Source organism: Musca vetustissima, unplaced genomic scaffold (assembly GCF_032173495.1).
Source record: "Musca vetustissima isolate MV318-11 ecotype Yass unplaced genomic scaffold, APGP_CSIRO_Mvet_v1 utg56638, whole genome shotgun sequence".
Taxonomy (NCBI): Eukaryota; Metazoa; Arthropoda; class Insecta; order Diptera; family Muscidae; genus Musca; species Musca vetustissima.
The window spans coordinates 19,391-40,375 of NW_026882226.1; the positions used below are offsets into that span (position 1 = coordinate 19,391).

At 34.9% G+C, this 20,985-nt stretch overlaps 1 protein-coding gene across 1 annotated transcript in view; it reads left to right on the forward strand.

Moving 5' to 3' along the window:
- The window catches only part of LOC133328452 (neurobeachin-like), a gene marked incomplete at both ends in the record, with an annotated part of 37,642 nt that extends 18,218 nt beyond the window's left edge, over positions 1-19,424 (forward strand). Inside the window, 8 exons of the mRNA XM_061537020.1 lie at positions 2,253-2,475; positions 5,059-5,201; positions 5,648-5,838; positions 6,051-6,241; positions 7,009-9,513; positions 13,647-14,056; positions 17,926-18,240; positions 19,317-19,424. Of these exons, the coding sequence (XP_061393004.1) occupies positions 2,253-2,475; positions 5,059-5,201; positions 5,648-5,838; positions 6,051-6,241; positions 7,009-9,513; positions 13,647-14,056; positions 17,926-18,240; positions 19,317-19,424 (4,086 nt within the window). The remainder of the gene's footprint in view (positions 1-2,252; positions 2,476-5,058; positions 5,202-5,647; positions 5,839-6,050; positions 6,242-7,008; positions 9,514-13,646; positions 14,057-17,925; positions 18,241-19,316) is intronic.
- Between the last annotated feature and the right edge of the window lie 1,561 nt (positions 19,425-20,985).

Genomic DNA, 20,985 nt, shown 5'->3' on the forward strand with positions numbered 1-20,985 from the left:
TAGATATATTCCGCATTACGAAGTGGTAGCGTTTTTGGCATTGCAGGAACTTGATGGGCTAACAACTTCTTTATAAAGCAGTGTCAGTTCATGATTCTGATTGTCCTCATTACAAGTCTCTCGCGTCAAATGGACCTTCAAGGTCCTAATTTGCCAATCTGATTGCCTTTAGATGGGTATTTCAATTTATCCTGGCAGTACAGAAAAATTCCCACCCAATTGTGGGCGACTTCGACTCAGCGAACTTAACAGAATTTTTACTTGTTTCTTTCTTTTGTGCCCAAGCGAGTACAACGGCTGGAAATGGGTTAAACAATACATCACAAAAAATTACAGAACAAAAAAACTTCTCTGAAACTAGGATGTTTATACAAAATTGCTATGGTTATAAGATTTTTTTAAGTAAAAACTCAGCACAAATAATAACCCATGTCGCAAAGGACCGCTTAAAAATTGGTAATTGTAAAAAACTACTCTAATTTGTCTACAGAAACCCCACAGCCATTTTTAGTTAATTTTTTAATGTTTTTTTTTTTTTTTTTTAATTTAATTTAAGAACATGACCAATGTTTGTTATTTATGTGTCAAATCAAAGACATTCTTAATTCTAAAAAACGTGGACTATTTTGTATGAAAACTAGTTTCCAATATTTGTTAGGGTAACGCTAATGTCCAGTCCTCAAAAAAATCATTCGCCGTTTTGTTTAAATACTCGCCTACAGAAAGGGAAATCAACACAAATTCTAATATGATTCTAATTTGATATATATTAACCCGAATCAGCCCAGTGCTACCATATGGTCACACACACATAATCTCTAGGACCTTCATAAATGCCCTATGAAATATTTCCGAAAAACCACACCCAAAAATTATATGAATATGGAATAAAATTTTTCTAAAAAAAAAAAATTGTTAGGATTTAAGTAGAGAAATTTTCAACAAATACTCCACTAATATTTCAAACTATAAATATAACACCATTAACAAAAACGACTACACCCACATATATAGATATATATAACTCTATTATCACTTCAAATACTAAACCCACAAAAAAAAAAAAACTCCATACACCAACACTAATGAAAAAAAAAATTAAATGATTTTTTTCCTATTTTAATTAATCAAATCATTGTCATGCATTATTGCCATATTCACAGATACGTATTCTAAAAAAAAAAAATCAGGAATCAAAAAAAAAATTGAACTAATTAAATCAATTCATATTGAAATAAATTCTTTTATTTCAAACTTCGAAATAAAATGAATAAAAAAAACCTTAGAACATCAATAGAAATAAACAAATGGTTTTTATAACTACAACATTTTATTAAATTAAAAAATAAAATATATATTCTATTTTATTATATAGATAACTACTATAAAAAATAACAACTATTTTTCATGATATGATTTTTTATTAAATTATATTTTTTTATTTTCTTTTAATTTCTTTACATATTTCAAACGAAAAAAAAATAAAAATCATCAATATGATTTGTTGTTTTTGTTGTGCCATGATTGTAATTGATGCGCTCTGATATATACGATATACATTATACATCTATATACATATACTACTACTCTGCGAATGATGAATGGATAAAATATTTATATTTAAAAAATGTATAATTTTGTTGCTGTGCATGCTGTTTTACTTTTATTTGATGGAATGCAACCTGTAAAACATTTTTTCTCCCCCCGCCCCCTATCTCACAACAACTCAATCCTGATATTGCAATGGCTCGTGGTTATGATGTGTGAACTGCTGCTAAATGAAACGATTTTCAAATAAAAAACAAAATCCTCCTATCAAAAATCGCCATAAAATACTGCTGCGGTTCCACATTGCAACGAGTTTGAACAAAATTCTCATTTGTCGTTACCTTTGTTTCGTTAAATTGTTTGATATGTGAATGTATCATAAACTAAACTAAAAAAATCAACTGCATTGTGCATAAACATGTATGTATATATTTAATATTTAACAATCGTATATATCCCCTTTTTTATTATTGTTATATACATATATATATATATAAAATATTTGTAACTTTTTGTAATTTGTTATATTTATAATATGATTTGAGTAATATATTGAGATTTTTGAAACACGTTTCTATTACACCCTTATTTTAATATTTTTATGAAATATGTTTAATAATTTATTTTCCGTATTCTCTTTTTGTTCTCCTACAACTTTTGATTGGAATTTGCAGCTGTTTTGCTTTTCATTCCTGACATGGCAGCTGTTGGACCATGTCCTGTTTAATCCAGCCTTATGGATTTATACACCGGCCAATGTCCAGGCCCGTTTATATTCATATCTGGCCACCGAATTTCTAAGCGATACACAGATCTACAGCAATGTCCGTCGTGTCAGCACTGTCCTCCAAACGGTGCATACATTGAAATATTATTATTGGGTTGTGAATCCACGTGCTAAAAGTGGTATTGTACCAAAGGGATTGGGTAAGTAATTGAAGTTGTATTTTATTAAAAAATGAGTATAAAATAAAAATTTTAATTTTTTAAATAAAATGACCATTAAACGAAAAATCAACAATATATAGAAATCATATAAAAATTTGCTCAATATTTAAAAATTATCTAAACAAGTAAAAATATTATTATGTTCGCCGGGATCTATCTCTGTCGGGGCCTTTATATCGCGGTTATTTCGAACATGGCATATTTTCTATTTATATTTTTATTGCGCTTTTATATATTAGGTTGCGGAAAAAAAATCCATTACTTTAATATAAAATATAGAACTTAATTTAACATGCTTCGGATTGTCCGATTTGAGCCAATGCACCATTTTATTATATGATTTGTTTCCATTTTAAATGCATTTCTCGATTATTTCTCCGATTTTCTCGACATTTTCAATGACCGGCCTACCTGTGCGAGGTGCATCTTTTACATCAAAAATTCCTGAACGGAATCTACGAAACAAAATTTGCTGTTACAGTATCGGAACCATAAACACCATTCACAATTTTAGCCGCTTGGCTTACATTTTCGTCTTTGTTAAAAAAAAACTGTAAAATGTACCGAATTTTCTCTTTGTTCACTTCCATTTTTAACACCCTTTAACTCACAAAATAATGCACCAAACAAAAACAGGAACCTATTTCTTTTAATGAGAAATGGTGACATTTAACGAGCATAAATCTGAAATTGATTAATCGATACTTTACGAGAAATCTATCAGTACAGCCATCTGCATTTATTTTTCCCCAATATTTCCCCCTAATATTTCTGGTACATTTTATAATAAAAATCACCTCGTATCACTTCACTTCAAAATACCGAAAATGGAAATTGTCTGCGAAGAATTTTTCAACCTACCACGAAGCCGGAAAGCCTAATTGCAGCCATATCAGTTGAAAATACGTTTATGACTATCAAAATTACAAAAATTGGACGAGACCGGTATAGACCGTCGGAACAATCGACTATGACCATCAATAACGGACCGACCTAAGATACCCTACACAACTACCAGTGAAATCTAATTTCCTGGAGATCTGTATTCCGAGCTTGTATCGCGATTTATGTACCCTCTTAATTGATAAGAGGTCAACAGGTCCTCTTTCCTACCCAGGAATATATTTTCCGAATCATGTTTTCCCGGAGTAAACTATGCGCTATTCAAATTTAGTTATTTTACACGCAAAAGTCTTGGTTCTATATAAATAGGACCCTAGGTAAATAGTTGGCCAGATCCTTTCCCCGTGTAAAATTTTTGATGTTCGGCTTATAATAGTGAACCTAGAGCTACCATACAAACCATACAGAAAAAAGTTGTTGGTCCATTCAATCCCCTAAATATCATCTGATCATCACCGAAATTTATAGTTGTTACCATTGACCATAACCGGATGTACAATTTCATAGCTATCCTCGCGACATTGTTGCCATCTATTGTGATAATCGTAATACTAACAAAATCAAAATACGTAGGCACCTTATTATCTTACTATAACTTATATTATTATCTTACTATAACTCCACATCCGATTAAATACAATAATATAACCACTCCTCTTGGATATACTATCAACAGATCGGGACTATGTCCTTCTGGAGTAAATATATACTGTATAGAAAATAAATTTTGCAATTTTTCACACAAAAGTCTGGGTGCATTTGAACAGCTAAATATTGACCGATCTTCATGTAATGTTCGGGCCATAACTGTAGCCCTAGAGCGACCAGAAAAACAGACAAAAATAAACTTGTTGGTACATTTCATTCCCTAAATATTAAACGATCATTGCTAAAAACAGCAGGGGTCTTCTTTGGCCCGGACCCTTCCTATATACAATTTCCTGGTGGTTGTTCCATAGGTGTGGCCTATATCGTGTTTACAAATTATAATGGACAAACGGACGGACAGTCGGACACACATGTCTGGATCGATATATGACGATCGGTGTACTAAATGGTTAGTCTAGGACCAATATTTCGCAGCGTTACAAACTCTTGGGGCCGCACAAAACTATAACCTTTGAAAACGTTTCCATTGTGGGTAATGACTTTTGACAAGACATTCAATTGTTTTCCCTGTATAGCTATGCACTTGTTAAAGTTTATCGGCATTTTTAACACTAGATTGCCGAAGGCGGTCATTTTGACCGTTTTTCAATTTCAAGTACAAAAACAACTGTGTATATAATGACTCAGCTTTTTAAAATTTGGTGATTTTTTATAATAAACGTAATTCTATGTGGTACAAAAAGTCACCAAATTGGAAAAAAGTGTCATTATATGCACAGTTGTTTTTGTAATTGAAATTGAATAGCGGTCAAAATGACCGCCTTCGGCAATCTAGTGTTAAGATTTTGGTAACATATCGAAATGTGTCATACAACAGTCAGTAATTTGATATTTTTTATTTAATTAAGGCCCATCCTTTTTTTTGTATAACTTCCAATTTGAAGTTTTAGTCTGTAAGGTTCTTATTCAAGGTCGAACCGATCGGAATTTAATGCTGTCGTTTCATTACTTCACCTGACAATTTTTTTTATATTATTTTTTTCTTTTCAGATGGTCCACGTCCAGCCCAAAAAGATATTTTAGCTATACGTGCATATATTTTATTGTTTCTAAAACAATTGATTATGATAGGCCAAGGTGTCAAAGAAGATGAATTGCAAAGCATTTTAAATTATTTGACAACCATGCATGAGGTAAGTAAAAGGAAACACAAAAAATCCTATATATAAAAATCCGAAAAAAGTTGAAACATCAATTTCAAATGAATCTAGATAATAAAATGGGTGTGACGATAAATTGAACAATATATATTTGAAATTTAAAAGAGTGGGAGTTTACAGAACTATAATAGTAAGTGTTTAACCCACTGAACAAACATTGTCCAAGATGGCCGATCAAACAGGGCTTAAATTAAAGGTGTTAAGGAAATTGCCATGGAATGTAACCTCTATATAGAGTTTAAGTACTGCTCGTGATGCAATTTTGTCCGCCTATCATTCATCATTCCCGCGCAGTGAGCTTAACATGAAATCAGGATTTTAAATCTTCACACCCATGATACTGTTACAATACTGTTAATCGATTTTTACAATATGAATTCTTATAATTTCCTACTTTTTCTTTGTATTCTTTTTAACAGGATGAAAATTTACATGATGTTTTACAAATGTTAATATCATTGATGTCGGAGCATCCAAGCTCTATGGTACCTGCTTTTGATGTTAAACATGGTGTTAGAACTATATTTAAATTATTGGCTGCTGAGAGTCAGCTGATACGCTTACAAGCACTGAAATTATTAGGATTCTTTTTATCAAGAAGTACATACAAGTAAGTATGCGTACTATGCAAGACATGATTTTATTTCAAATTTCCCTCCATCAAATGTATCTCTCAGGTCAAATTTTTTCCACACAACACCATGAAATATGACTCTACATCAATTTTTATTTTTTTCGATTTTTTACATTTTTCTTTCTTCTTACTCTCTGCTTTCTTTTGTTTGCTTGATTGTAACGTTTCGCCATTTCTTTTCATTACAGACGAAAATATGACGTTATGTCGCCACACAATTTATATACATTATTAGCGGAACGTTTACTTTTGTACGAGGAATCATTGTCGATGCCAACATATAATGTGCTATATGAAATTATGACCGAACATATATCACAGCATATTATGTACAATAGACATCCGGAACCGGAGAGTCACTATCGCTTAGAGAATCCAAGTAAGTATTAAAAAAAGGAGAATAAATGGAGGAGAAAACATTTTTATAATAATTTAATAAAATGAATGGGAATTATTGTTAATGTACGTTAGACCAATTAAATTTTTCTTGTCAAGGACTATTAGAAGGGCTTTTATATCGACGAGCAACGATTTTTTAAAATTGTGTGGATTTTTTAAAGAATATCTTTTCAAGGGCTATAATAGGCGTGGATTTAAAGAATATCTTTTCACGGCCTATAATAGGCGTTGATATTTTAAAGAATATATTTTCAAGTACTAAAAGAGACGTAGATTTTTAAAGAATATCTTTTCAAGTACTAAAAGAGATTTTTAAGGAATATATTTTCATGTACTAAAAGAGGCATAGATTTTTAAGGAAAATATTTTCAAGTACTAAAATAGTCGTAGATTTTTAAGGAATATCTTTTCAAGTACTACAAGAGGCAAAGATTTTTAAGGAGTATATTTTCAAGTACTAAAAGAGTCGTAGATGTTTAAGGAATATCTTTTCAAGTACTAAAAGAGGCGTAAATTTTTAAGGAATATATTTTCAAGTACTAAAAGAGGCGTAGATTTTTAAGGAATATCTTTTCAAGTACTAAAAAAGCGTAGATTTTAAAGGAACATCTTTTCAAGTACTAAAAATAGCGTCGATTTTTAAGGAATATATTTTCAAGTACTAAAAGAGGCGTAGATTTAAAAAAAAATATTTTTTCAAGGACTAATATTGTTTAATATTAATTTTTCTTTCTCCCTCCCTTCCAGTGATGCTCAAAGTTGTTGCCACGCTAATACGGCAATCGAAACAAACCGAATCCCTTATCGAGGTGAAGAAACTCTTCCTCTCCGATATGACTCTGTTGTGCAATAGCAATCGGGAAAATCGCCGAACAGTTTTGCAAATGTCTGTGTGGCAGGAATGGCTTATTGCCATGGCCTATATTCATCCGAAAAATACCGAAGAACAAAAAATATCCGATATGGTATATTCACTGTTCCGTATGCTTCTGCACCATGCAATTAAATATGAATATGGTGGTTGGAGAGTGTGGGTTGACACTTTGGCCATTGTCCATTCTAAGGTGTCATATGAAGAATTCAAACTGCAATTTGCCCAAATGTATGAACATTATGAGCGTCAGAGAACAGATCAGATAACTGATCCTGCATTGAGGCAGGCCCGCCCTATTAGCACCATTAGTGGTTGGGAGCGAGAAGAAATGCAACAGCAACATGGTAGCGGTAATGTGGTACATAATGCCACATCGGTGGCCTCATTGGAGGATGTACCACCCGTGGAGGAGGATGTGGAAGAAATGGATATGGAAGAGGAGTCCACACAACCCGATGAAGAGATTGAAGAAACTGTGGAAGAATCGAAGTGTGCTTGTACTAGTGAAGAAGCTGCAACCCCTGCCCCCGTGTGTGAAGAAAAGTCAACAGGGGTGGATCAGGAAGAGGAGCAGACAAAGGAGGAGTTACCCAGCGATTCAGCAGCTGCCATTAAGTCAAGTATATCTAACATAAGTGATGTCTATAATGAACATATAAAATCTGAGGTTTTGGTGGTCGCATCTACCCAATGTAATGGTAATGCCTCCTCCACCTCTACAAATACCAGTGCTAATAACACACCCGCCAAAACAGCCGCCACCACAACCAACACCACGGCAGCCAGTGGCCCTGAAGCCTTAAAGAAGACCCTCAACATTGATGACTTAGAAGAATTGGAATTGGAAAATGCCAAGGCAGCAACCAGCGAGGAAGATGCCGAAGCCCATGTCCAAGAGGTTTTGAAAAACTCCGAAAAGGTCCTGCAAGAATGTAAACTTGTGGCCGATGAAATGCAAGAGGCTTCATCGGTTATAAAGGACGAAGAAATCGAATTGGCTGTCAATGAAGTTGTACAGGGTGTTTTGAACAATGAAAAGAAACAACAAATCAAAGAACCGTCCATGGAAACATCGACAAAGGCAGAAGCAGGAGAAGACGAAGAGAAAGTGAAAGAAGAGGAACAAAATGTCGAGGACAAAGTATCACTGCTCAATACCAAGAATTTGCTGAACAATAATGTAAGCGAAACGACGGAGGCAACAACACCAGCTACAATTACCGATAACAACAATGTTAACAATAACAATAATGCCGAGGCAAATGCCGAGGCCCCGGCAAAGGAAAACGACACACCTAATACCATAGACAATGCCAATAAAGACGATGACGAAAACGAAACTAAAAAGACTGAACAAAAATCCGAAACTAATCAAGAAAATCTTTTAAATAATAATGAACTAAAAACGGACACAGAAACAAAAACAACAGCAACAACACCAACAGAGGAAGCATCCGAACAGCAGGCCGTTGAAGAAAAGAAAGAAGAGGAAATCGCTTCGGTAAAACCCAATGATTTAGCCGAATTGGAAGTTAGCTCTTCACTATCCACGACCATTACAACTGGTGAAACTTCGGAGGAGATATCCTCGCTTAGTCCTGACACCACAATTTCAAGTCCCTCTATAATGGATGATGCCCCCATGCTGAGTATTAATGAAGACACCACTGAAGAAACCAAAACTGAGGCTGCTGTTGTCAAAGATATTGTCGATGAGTTGATTGACAAGGTCATTGAGAAATCTGTCGAAGAAGAACAAGGCGAAGATGAGGATACCAACAACAATGGTGTTGAAAACAAAGAAACAGAAACCGAAGAATCTATAAATGAAGCGACTCAAGAAATCATCAATGATGTGGTACAAACTGTGGTGGAGGAAGCCAATAAAGCTGAAACAAAAACTTCTGAAGAAGCTACAACCTCAACCACTCCCACACCTGAGGTACCCGAAAAAGAAAATGTTGAAGCCATTGTTCAAACTGTCGTCGATGATTTGGTCGAACAAACTGTCACCAGCATTGTTGACAATGCCACCAATGAAGCTGAAACTGAAATTATTGAAGAAATTTCGGAACAAGTTGCCGAGTTACATTTGGAAGATACGTCTCTAGTAGAACAGACCGAGGAAGAAACTCAAACATCGGCAGCTGAAGATTTAGAAGCTACAGTGACATCACAGCAATTATTGCAGGAGAAGTTGGACGATGTACGCATCGAAGACGATGAATATATTGAAGATGAAGACGGTGGCGTCAGTCAACATGAACAGCAGACACAAACTCAACAGCCAGAGGATGTGGTCAGCGATACTGTTGAAGATGCTCAGGAAAGCCATCATCAGCAAAGTGCTGGTACTCAAGTTGAAAATCAACATTTCGGTAAGTTTGAAAAGCAAATTTTAAAGATATCATTATAAAATTATTACATAATATGGGAAATTAAAAAAAAAGGAAGAGAATTCAGTATTTTGCGAAGTAAAGCAGTAGTTAATTTCGATATCAACCATATGTTTCGCATTCAAGACTCCTAAAATCAGTTGTAGGATATATTATTGTAAATTGTCGGTCGGGATATTTTTATCCTTTGAGAAACCCAAATGAAAACGAAAATGATGTGGGTTCTTTATATGGGGGCTATCGCCAACCAATGTTACAATTGTCCGTGTGGCAGGAAAGATTAATTGTCAGGGCACAGATAAATCCGTATCATCCTCCATCATGCCATTAAATATGAATATTTGGTTGGAGAGTGTCGGTGTATACTTTGGTCATTGCCTTTTCCAAAATCTCCTATGAAGAATTCAAACTGCAACTTGCCCAAATGTATGAACATTATGAGCGTCAAAGAACAGATCAAATTCTTGCATTGAGACAGACCGTCCTATCCGTACCATTGGTGGTTGGGAAGGGTTAGAAATGCAACAACAGCATGGTAATGTGATACACAATTCGTCATCGGTGGCCTCGTTTGTTATATAGATGACTATGTTGAAATATGAACCTATATTACAAAATCCTGAATGTCGAACTACACCCACTTTGGGCGCTATATCAGAATATGCCATTTTACCGACAATTGTCTGTGACAATTTTGTTTACTCGTCAAGAACACAGAATTGCAGCCATTTTTGAAAAAAACAGCGAAATTTAAAATATCGAAAATAGGGTCAAAATGTCTAGACGGTGGCTATTTCAAAACTAGGACATATATAGACAATTTTCTAAAAGAAATATTTTTATCCTGCAAATTCCATTAGGCTATGTAAAAAATAGTCCAATAACGAACCCGTCAATATTCCGAAAAGTCAAATAATTGTCACATCCATTGAAATGCGCTTAAAACTCTTCGAAATACCGAAAATGCCTCTTTCACACAATTTTTGCAAACTTTCTTTCACCCTGCAATAACCAGTAATGCCAAGTTACAGCCAGTTCGGTTTTGAAAATATGAGAAACATGGACATATATCGAATATTTTATGTAAATGAGGATTTTACCCTCCAAGAACTCACTATGCCCCAATTATCTGAACCTATGCCACCCTCCAAGAATTCGGAATTTCGAATGGCTGTCTCATCGGTTAGAAAATGCGGTTAAAAACTTCAAATCATCCGACTTATATCGAAGATTTTCTGCAAAAATATTGCTTATCCTCCAAGAACTCACAATCCCAAATTAAGCCAATGTGGCGGGTACAGCCCACTTGAAACGTTTAAATTACTGAAAAACGGGTTGGACCCCTATATGAGAGTAATGTCAAAACTGAATATTCGCCCTCCAAAACCCCGAAATTACGAATTACAGCCTCATCGTTTTGAAAATGCGCTACACCCTTTAAAATAACCAAAACTTAGAGGGTGATGTTATATAAGGGCTATGCGAACTCTGTGGATATTTTTGTGAAGTTGTCAGTTCCCGGTGTTACTGTCCTCTGAGTTGAACGTGTGCTTAGAGACTGAGGCACAAAGACAATCAAACATGGGGGATTTTGGTTTAAAAATTTCGGAATCCATTTATAATTCAGTAAAAAAACTAACTAATACTTATTAAGATGTCCAGGTATCAAGCATCGTTCAAATTATATCGAACCACAGATAATCTTTCAGGGTAGGAGCACAGAAACCCATGAATACTGCCTCCGAGACTATCTTTTTATTATCCCCCTACTGAGCTTCCCACAATCCGCAACTTGTGTGTGCGATCTCTATAGAGATTTTAGTGAAGATGTGACACTTCAGTCGAAGTTTTTTTATTTTCAATTTTGAGAATCCCATCGTCGTCGAGTAAATAAAGGACTTAATCCCGACATGGCGCCCAAAACTTCTGGTAAACAAATTGGCGTGTATCCCTCCGAATAATTCGTTCTATGGTGCTCTTGCCGAAGAAACACCCAATCAATTGCCTCATCGAAGTATTTCTTCCTCGAACAATTTCCGTTTAAGGGGACCCCCCCATTCTCGGGGTCAAATTTTTTTTGGTTTAATTCGATTCTACACTAATTCAAGAATGTCTCTACAAAATTTCAAGAGAAAATCTCAAGAACTCTTGAAGATATATCCGATTTATTGTGTCAGCATTAAGTGACGGCTAAAAGGCTTCTCAAACTTTAAACGCGTTTTTCTCTTTTGCGGATGGCGGGCACGATAACTCAAAAACTAATAACCCAATCGATTCCAAATTTTTACAAGTTTCTCTGCGAGTGTATAGCTATCGTATGAACTAGGATAAAGCCAATCGGTGAAGATCTTCCTTATTTTTTAACTTGGTTTATGGTAAAAAATCGGCAATTTTCCAAAAACATTTTTTCAAAGGTCTGCCATTTTGTTAATTTTAGAGCGAAGTCAATAATCCTAGTTCATACGAGAGTCAGACATGTACTCTTTCTAACACCGTTGGAATTTTCGGATTCCGATGTTTCAGTGAGGAGTTATCATGCCCGCCATCAAAAGGACTTCTCTTTAATTACAAAAAACAACAACAAAACAATTACCAAATTTTTTTGTAAATAATTTTCCTCTCTTTTAAATCTTCAAATATATTTGTGCAAAGTTACAAACCTTAACAAACATTGGTATTGATTTACCAGCCCATTGAAAATCTTGAAAAATTAAAATCGATAATGGGTGGGGTTCCCTTAATTTGATTCATCTTCGAAGACTCGTAGGGTAGATTGTAGACTTGTTTTGACAAAAAATGGTCCATTTAAATAAACGCCCACATAAAGACGCCGAGGCTAAAAGGTCTTCTAGCAGATAATGTTCTTGAAGGTTATGCCTAGGCACGTATTCGAACCTAAATGCCCGTAATTTGATATTTATATTTCTCAAAGTGTAAAATCCTCCTGTCATATAATATTCTGTGTAAGTCCCTGCCTTGTCGGCATTTATATCATTTGGTCTTTCCAGATATGAGGAACTATGATTTCCTATCATTTGGGTTCACTAAAATTCGCATTCCAAACTTTACACCATTTGTACCTTGTTTAGATGTTGGATACGAATTCTTTGTTACTTCCATATGGCCTGATGATTTCGAGTGAATTTTATTGTAATTTTTTTTTAAAGTTTTTTTTTTATAATTTGAGATTTCAAATCATTTTTTAAAGCATTTTTTGAACAGTTATAGGTTCCCAGTAAATGAAAAATCCAAGACTGGACATTTTCTTAATCTATTCATATTATTTCGTTTATTGTCAGGGCATTTCTTTGTAGGACCCATTCTTGCCTTATGTTCACGGCCAATTAGCATTTCGTGCCTCCAACTCCATCTAGTAACGCATGAAATATACCGCATGACAATGACAGATAGATAGACTCTGTAGCATTTCTTTCGGTGCCTTGAGGGTATTCTCTCACACAGTTAACGCTTCGTTAAAACTAAAGATTATGCATATAAAATGTAAGCTCAACATACATTTCTGTGCGAATGGTTGTTCTCAAAACCCATAGAGAACAAAAATCAAGGCAAAACCAAATTCCCTGATGCTCATTAAATGCAAAGTTACAAATGTGGTAGCACAACAACTACTACATGAACAATATTTTTTATAGTTTTCATTGTGGTATTTTTGGTGGGTGGGTGTGTTAATATTTGTTGAGAATTCCCAAAACACACATACATTCCCAGACACCCACTCCCACCACCCCTCCCACATGCATACATCCTTGCAATTAAACAAATCTCAATGGTTGGATAATAGAAAAGAGAAAATATGGAAACCCTCCAAGGATACAAACAAGGAACATCAGAAATGGGAGGAGGTGAATGGAAGTTTGTATTGTATGCATTGTGTGCAGCAGCTAAATTAAGTCTATAAAACCATTGTTTACTTGCAATTAAACTGAAATTTACGACACATTAAACAATGCCTGACGGCGTTTTACGAACCAACTCATATGTCGACACAACATTTTGTAGAATTTTTGATACAATGTAAATATTTGCACAAATTAAACTGAGAGTTCTCTAACACATTTCTTTCTCTCTACTTGTTTTTTCTTCCCCAATTTTAGACAATGCCAAACAACAACAACAACAGCAGCAACAACAACAACAACCGACAACACATCCTCAACAACAACAACAGCAGCAGCAACAATCCCAGCAACAGCAACAACGTTCCAAATCCGGCTCAACTCGTCCCATGTTTAGTCCCGGTCCAACACGACCACCCTTCCGCATACCCGAATTCAAATGGTCCTACATACATCAACGTTTACTATCGGATGTTCTGTTCTCATTGGAAACGGATATTCAAGTCTGGCGGTCACATTCCACCAAAAGTGTTCTGGATTTCGTCAATTCCAGCGAGAATGCCATATTCGTTGTGAACACCGTCCATTTGATATCACAATTGGCAGATAATTTGATAATTGCCTGCGGCGGTCTGCTGCCATTGTTGGCCTCGGCCACATCGCCCAATGTAAGTTCAAACTTTTGAAAAGTTCGTATGTACATAGTGTTGTAATTGTACTTACTTGAGAATGGGATGGGTTCTATGCAGATTTACTTTGTGTGTGGGAGAATGTAAGTAAATATGAAAAGCTAATTATGGAAAATCTGTTCTGAAAGCAAATAGGTATTAGCTAGGTACACATATTTAAAACTATTTGATTATCAATGTTAAATGTTTGTAAATTAAATTCTAAATTAAAGATGTAAAACTTATAACAGGGGCAGTGATGTCAAAAGAAAGTTATCCTGAGAAGGAAAAAATTAAAAAAATATTTTGGAAAACTCCGAAAATTATTCTAGAACTTTGTTTTTGTAATATTTTTCTCACGACTACAAAATACGTCTTGATTTCTACAAAATGGAATTTTTAAGGGATATTCTTGAATAGTTGTAGGTTCCATGGAAATGAAAACAAATGTTATAAACCGAGACTATGGATATTCTTAATCTACTCCTATTATTTTGTATTGTCAGGGCAATTTTTTGTGGGACCCATTCTTCTCTTTTTTTACAGCCAATTAGTATTTGAAGCCTACAACAGTAAACAAATGTTGAAAAAAACCGAATATTATTAGAAGTTTGATGTTGAAATAGAATATTTTTTTAAGGCTATGAAATGTTTGGGGTTTTTAAAGCTTACTTTTTCTAGGGTTAGGAGGCGTAGATTTTTTGAAGATTATTTTCCAAGGGTTATAAAAGATTTGATTTTTATAAAGAATATTTTTTCTAGGGTTATCATATACGTGAATTTTTAGAGAATATTTTTCTAGAGTTATCAGAGGCATGGATTTTTTAAAGAATATTTTCAAGTGTTATCAGAGGCGTGATTTTGTACATGATATTTTTTTAGAGCTACAGTGCTTGGATTTTTTTTCAATTTATATTTTCTAGAGGGCGTAATATTTTTAAATGTAGTTTTCAATGATTATAAGAGGTGTGGGTTTTTAAAGAATATTTTTGTTGTTATAAGAAGAATTGGTTTTTTAAGAATATATTTCTGGGGTTATGAGAGGCCCGGATTATTTAAAGAATATATTTTTCTGGCTTTAGAAGAGGCTTGGACTATTTAAAGAATATATTTATGATACCATAAGAGGCCCTAATTTTTGTAAGAATATTTTTGTAGGACCATAATATTTATTTTGGGATTTCGAGAGGCATGGATTATTTAAAGAATATTTTTTCTGGGGTTATGAGAGGTGTGGATTATTTAAAGAATATTTGTGGAGAACCATATTTTTTAAGTAATATTTTTTCCGGTGTTATGAGAGGCGTGAATTATTTAAAGAATATGCTTATGGAACCATAAAAGGTCTGGATTTTTATAAGAACATTTTTGGAGGACCATAAGAGGTCTGGAGGTTTTAAAGAATATATTTTCTCTGGGGTTATGAGAAGCTTGGATTATTTCAATAATCAGTATAGGTTTATGTTTTTCTTTTTGCAATATAGTCAGGCTGAATCCCAGTTTGTTGTTTTTATAAAAAACAACTTTTTATTAGTGGGGAATGTATGGCATAGTTTGCCGAGGGGTAAGGCAGGGAAGACTATAGTTTCGGATCACGCCACTGATCCTCATCAGTTCCCTTAGTTTTTCGTTGGGATATTCTCCCCAGAAGCTATTGCTTCTGTACAAAAAACCTTTCATACCCAAATGTCTCTTGTAACAAAGCGAAGTACTTAGCTGACCAACGACATAAACTGCATGAGAATTTCGCTGGAGCCTCACTTCGAGGTTAACAAGGCATTTACAAACAATACCACACCTTTCCCACTGTTGTGTGTTGTCACATCGCGACAAATGCACACAATAGTTGTTTTTTTATAAAAACAACAAACTGGGATTCAGCCTGACTATTTTGCAAAAACAAAATACAAATGGTATCCGAAATAAACATCCAACACTACTGTTTATGTTTTTCTTCTGAGGCAACTGCAGCATTTTCTGCCCGATGTGGCTGTAATTTTACATTTTATCTTTAAACATTAATTTTTCAATATAGGTTCACGTTTTAACTTAGCCTCCATAAATAAGGTCCTATTTTCTTCATTTTAAAGTTTTTGGCTTCTTAAACATATTTGAAGAAAATTGTCATGTTTTACTTCTGAAGTTATTGCTGCATATTCTGCCCGAAGTGGTTGTTATAGGTCCACGTTTTGATATTGCCTTCATAAAAAAATCACTTCCTATTTTCTTTAATTTGACATGTTTGGCCTCATTTTCTTAAGGAATTGACTAATTTTGCACTGAAGAATGAAAACCATTGTCGTAGAACATTTTATTTATGGACCCATTTGTTCACATAGCCTCCATATAAAATGTCCTTTCTACTTCGGTTTTTGGAAGGTATTAACCGCATTTTCTTAACGGATTGTTTGTAATTTGCCGTTCTGTTTTCTTGGAGGGCGGTACCTTTACAGAACATTTTTAACATAGGTAAATTTTTCACATATAAATCCCACCATATTTTATTAATTTTGAAGGTATTAACTGATTTACCCATCGAAATGGCCTTAATTTGACATTTTGGGGTTCTTGGAGGGTGAGCAAAATATCTGCAGAAACGTCTTTGTTTTGACGTATCTTCTAACCGAATTTTCAGGTCCTAAAGGTTTCAGCCGCATTTTCCCAACCTAAGGTTAGGAAGAATAGGTTAAAAAAAAATCTTTGCAGAACATGTTTTGTAAAGGTCCAAATTTGGTAAATACGCACAACGTTCCCGTTTAATATTCTGTGTGCTAAAGTGTTCTTGGAGGGTGAACCTAATCCCTGCAGATACTTCTTTGTTTTTGAACTAATTTTCAAGTTTAAGTAACCTAATTTCCGAGCCCCTGAAGGTTTTAGCCTCATTTTCTCAACCTAAGGTTCGGAAAGATAGGTTAAGGTAGGTGGTTGGAAAAAATATTTGCAGAACATTTGTGACAAAGATCCAAATTTGGTAAATAAACTCTATGCTAAGTTTCCACATAATTTCCAGTAAAGTAATTTGTATTCAAATGCTAGACCGCTCCAGGTTGTACTTTCAAATGAATCAGTAGTATAGCCCAATAGTATTCTACATAAAATAATTTGTAGATTTGTAAAATAACACTACAGTTCGTACCTTCAAATTCAACTCACATCACACCTTCAACAGAAGTACTTTTTTCGAGCAAGGATCAATATACCCGGTATTGATCGTGTTGTGTTGCTCAAAGGGCTCATATGCATAGATTTATGAGTCATGACATGTGGGCGGTCTTATAAAAGTCTTTTTATGCACCGAGATAAATTTTTATTTTCGATATTTTTTGCACCCACTGGCACAAGCTTCTTAAGAATAATTGAAATTTTTTTTCGTAATCTAAAGAATGCGGATATTTTTTACGGCCAGATTTTCATGAAATGCCGAATGTTAGGTGATGGAAGAAATGACCAAGGATGTCTCTATTTTACGATATAACATCAAGATCTTGCTATCAGTTCACACATGGTGTAAGGGTTCTGGGACAGAACGGTCGATATTGGTCGACCTTAGACTTTAAACATGCGTCAGCCACGATTAAATTCATGTCGGAAAATTTGGAAAATTTAACCTGATCAGAACTTCATAGCCTCTTACTTTTACACTTTGATAAATCTTAGCTTCGAAGCATTTCAACAACATAATTTGCCACAACTCATTTGCCAACAATTTGAAGAAATTTTTTTTTAAAAATCCAATTTCATCTTATTTAAATGACACCACCAAAAACAAAATTAATTTTATTTTAACTTCACCTGCAATTTAAATTAAATTTTTCATTTTTCCCCCATTGACTTTTTCAATTAATTTCATTTCATTTTTTTACTTTTAGTCTGAACTTGATGTACTGGAACCCACCCAAGGTATGCCACTGGAGGTGGCTGTATCATTTCTACAGCGACTTGTCAACATGGCTGACGTGTTAATTTTTGCAACATCATTAAATTTCGGTGAATTGGAAGCGGAGAAGAATATGTCCAGCGGTGGTATATTGCGACAATGTTTGCGTCTCGTCTGTACGTGTGCGGTGCGAAATTGTTTGGAATGCAAGGAGCGTACACGGTATAATGTTGGTGCAATGGCACGAGATGTGCCCGGAGCAGCTCATTTACAAGCGCTGATACGTGGTGCACAGGCTTCGCCTAAGGTGAGTTTACAAAAAACAACATACACAAACATACACATTTACAAAATAAAACATGGGGAAAACAAAGGTCTGTGTTGTTAAATTTCATTTTTAGTGAACAAGAGTACGTCAAAGTCATACTGATTGTTCGTTCGTTCGTCCGTCCTCGACCAGACACGTACCAAAAATGCCAGTCTACCAACCAGTCAACCCGTCAGGCTGATCACACAGCAAATTGTGGGCCAAAGAATTTTCGGGAGCATGGGAAATGTTGTTTCCCCTCCTCTAATAGTGTGTTGTTAAGAGGCATTATTATTGTGCCCTTTACATCTGGTATTTGTTTTCCCTTTTCTGTCTCCATTTGTTGATTGAGAGGGATAAAGAGAAAAAAAGAAGAAACTCTTCGCTTTATGGCATGTGATACTGCACTTGCCAGCATCACTTCTTTCACGAAATATTCAATTGTACTGCTGCCGCCATTGTTGTAGTCCTGGTGATGTTTGGTTGTGTGGCTGTCATTAAATGGGAGCCTTGCCAAGAAGAAAATGGATGAAATTGGCAGTAAGAAAATGCTGCATAATTGTTGTTGTCGTTGTTACCATGACACAAATGGCTTGGAAAGTACCAAACAAAAGCCAACTACATATCGGGTTGTTTAAAGGCAAACGGAAATTGGGTGGTTATACCCTCTACAGGGTTTTGGATATTGTGCACAACAAAAGCCAAGATCTACGACGTTTTGCCAAATATGATACCTTCCTTGGTTTTTGGTTGTCCGCCAGTACTCTTCATTGGCTTGTCGGTGTGCCTGTCTGTCCGTCGTCCGTCCGTCTATCGTTCATTGTCATTGTGGACACTTGTCAAAGCAATGTGAAATTTGATGTTGCACACAAAGTGCAAGAGTTGTAAGGTACTCTATTGTTGAGATCGACTACTTGAATTCAAGTCTTGCTGTGGCCCCTTTTGTGCCATAGTTGAATCTATTGAATTTGATGTGAACTTATTTTATTTGTTGTTATTATTTTTTATGTCTCTACTGTTTTCATATATTCTTATTTATTATTTTTTTTTCTGCTCGTTTCTTTTGTATTTTCTAGAACATTGTCGAGTCAATAACAGGTCAATTATCTCCTGTTAAGGATCCTGAGAAATTGCTACAAGACATGGATGTAAATCGTTTAAGAGCTGTTATCTATCGAGATGTGGTAAGTAATGGCTATTGAGTATTTCTTTGTTCATTGTTGTATTTTTTTATAAAAACACAAAAAATATATATTTAAATTTGAAAGTATTTAACAGTTTCCTCCCATTGCGGGATATGCTCTCGGGGGTGGTGACCGAGAGTGAAAGGATGTATTTTTAGTTTTCAAATTCAGATTACTTCGCTTTATTTAGAAACTTAAACTGATACAAAAATTCTTTATACTTAAATTTTTGAAGTCCTCAACGTCTGGTTCCGATATACTACTACTCAGGTACGGCTGTTGGTATCACAAATAACTGAAGACGGATTAGAGAGGATTTGAGGGTTTCTTCTGCTTCCTTTTGTCGCTTTTAAAGGTTTAAATACTTTTCTATGAAGGCTCACGACAGCTCTTTATTTCCAATCTGCTATAAATTATTTTTAAATATAGGCTCACGACGGCTCTTTATTCCGATTTGCTTAAAATCACTTTGGATAAAGGCCCACGACGGCTCTTTATTTCGGTTGGGTTAAAATTACTTTTCCTTAGATAAAAGCCCATGACGGCTCATTACTTCGGTTTGCTTAAAATCACTTTTTTGTATAAGGACCGTGACGGGTCTTCTGGATAACCGAAGAAATATTCGTATATAAAGTATCTCTATGCAATTTTCGGATTTTGAAAATTAATCAATATTCTTCAAAGTCGAGAAATTTAATCCCTGAACCTGTTCGACCTTTTTCGGATCGTTTCGCAAAATGAACGTGGCTGATTTCAATCTTCCTTTTTAGTGGTAGACATCAGTTAATTCGGTCAATGAACGGGAAGATGTAAATAAGCAAACTGGTAGTAAAATGAACTAAAATCAAGAAGCGCAGACGTTCAAATAGACGGATTTTTCATCAAGCGATTCGTTCATCAAGTGGCTCGATCTTGTTCGGTTCGCTCCACAAAAGGGGCTACGTTGTTCTTTTAGTTTCATAGTTCCTCAAATTTTAAAATTGTATACATGTGTGAGACTTGAATCGGAATAAATGGGCAATAAATTTCATATTAAAAAAAATAACGAACGGAATAAAAGGAATTAAATAAAACAGGAACGACCGGATCAAACGGAACTAGTGCAAAAAGCACCGACTGTAGCAAAAGTAACAAGATGAACGAAAGAACAAGACCTATTACCGATCGTTACTCTCCCCGATCGTTCCTTACCTCTCCCCGTTGTAATCCCAGCCACAGGAAAATCAGTTCGACGGGGAACAGAAATTTGATCATTTATCGCATAAATATCCGTCCAACTCTTCTGATATTCGGATAGCAGAAAGGATTGCATATACGATTCCTGCAACAGCGGACAAATATATAACGCTGGTCGAATATGCAAAGTTGTCCAGCAAGTCAAATTAGAATGATGGGTTATGTCCGCAAATCAGGAATCGAACACTGAAAGTGAACAGTTGGCATTGGTTGACGTAATTGTATATTTAGAACTTCGCTCTACTATACCACTATTTGCGCTCATTTTTCACTCTCTCCCTCTATATTTTATTGACAAAAACAAATGCATTTTTCCGAAGATTGG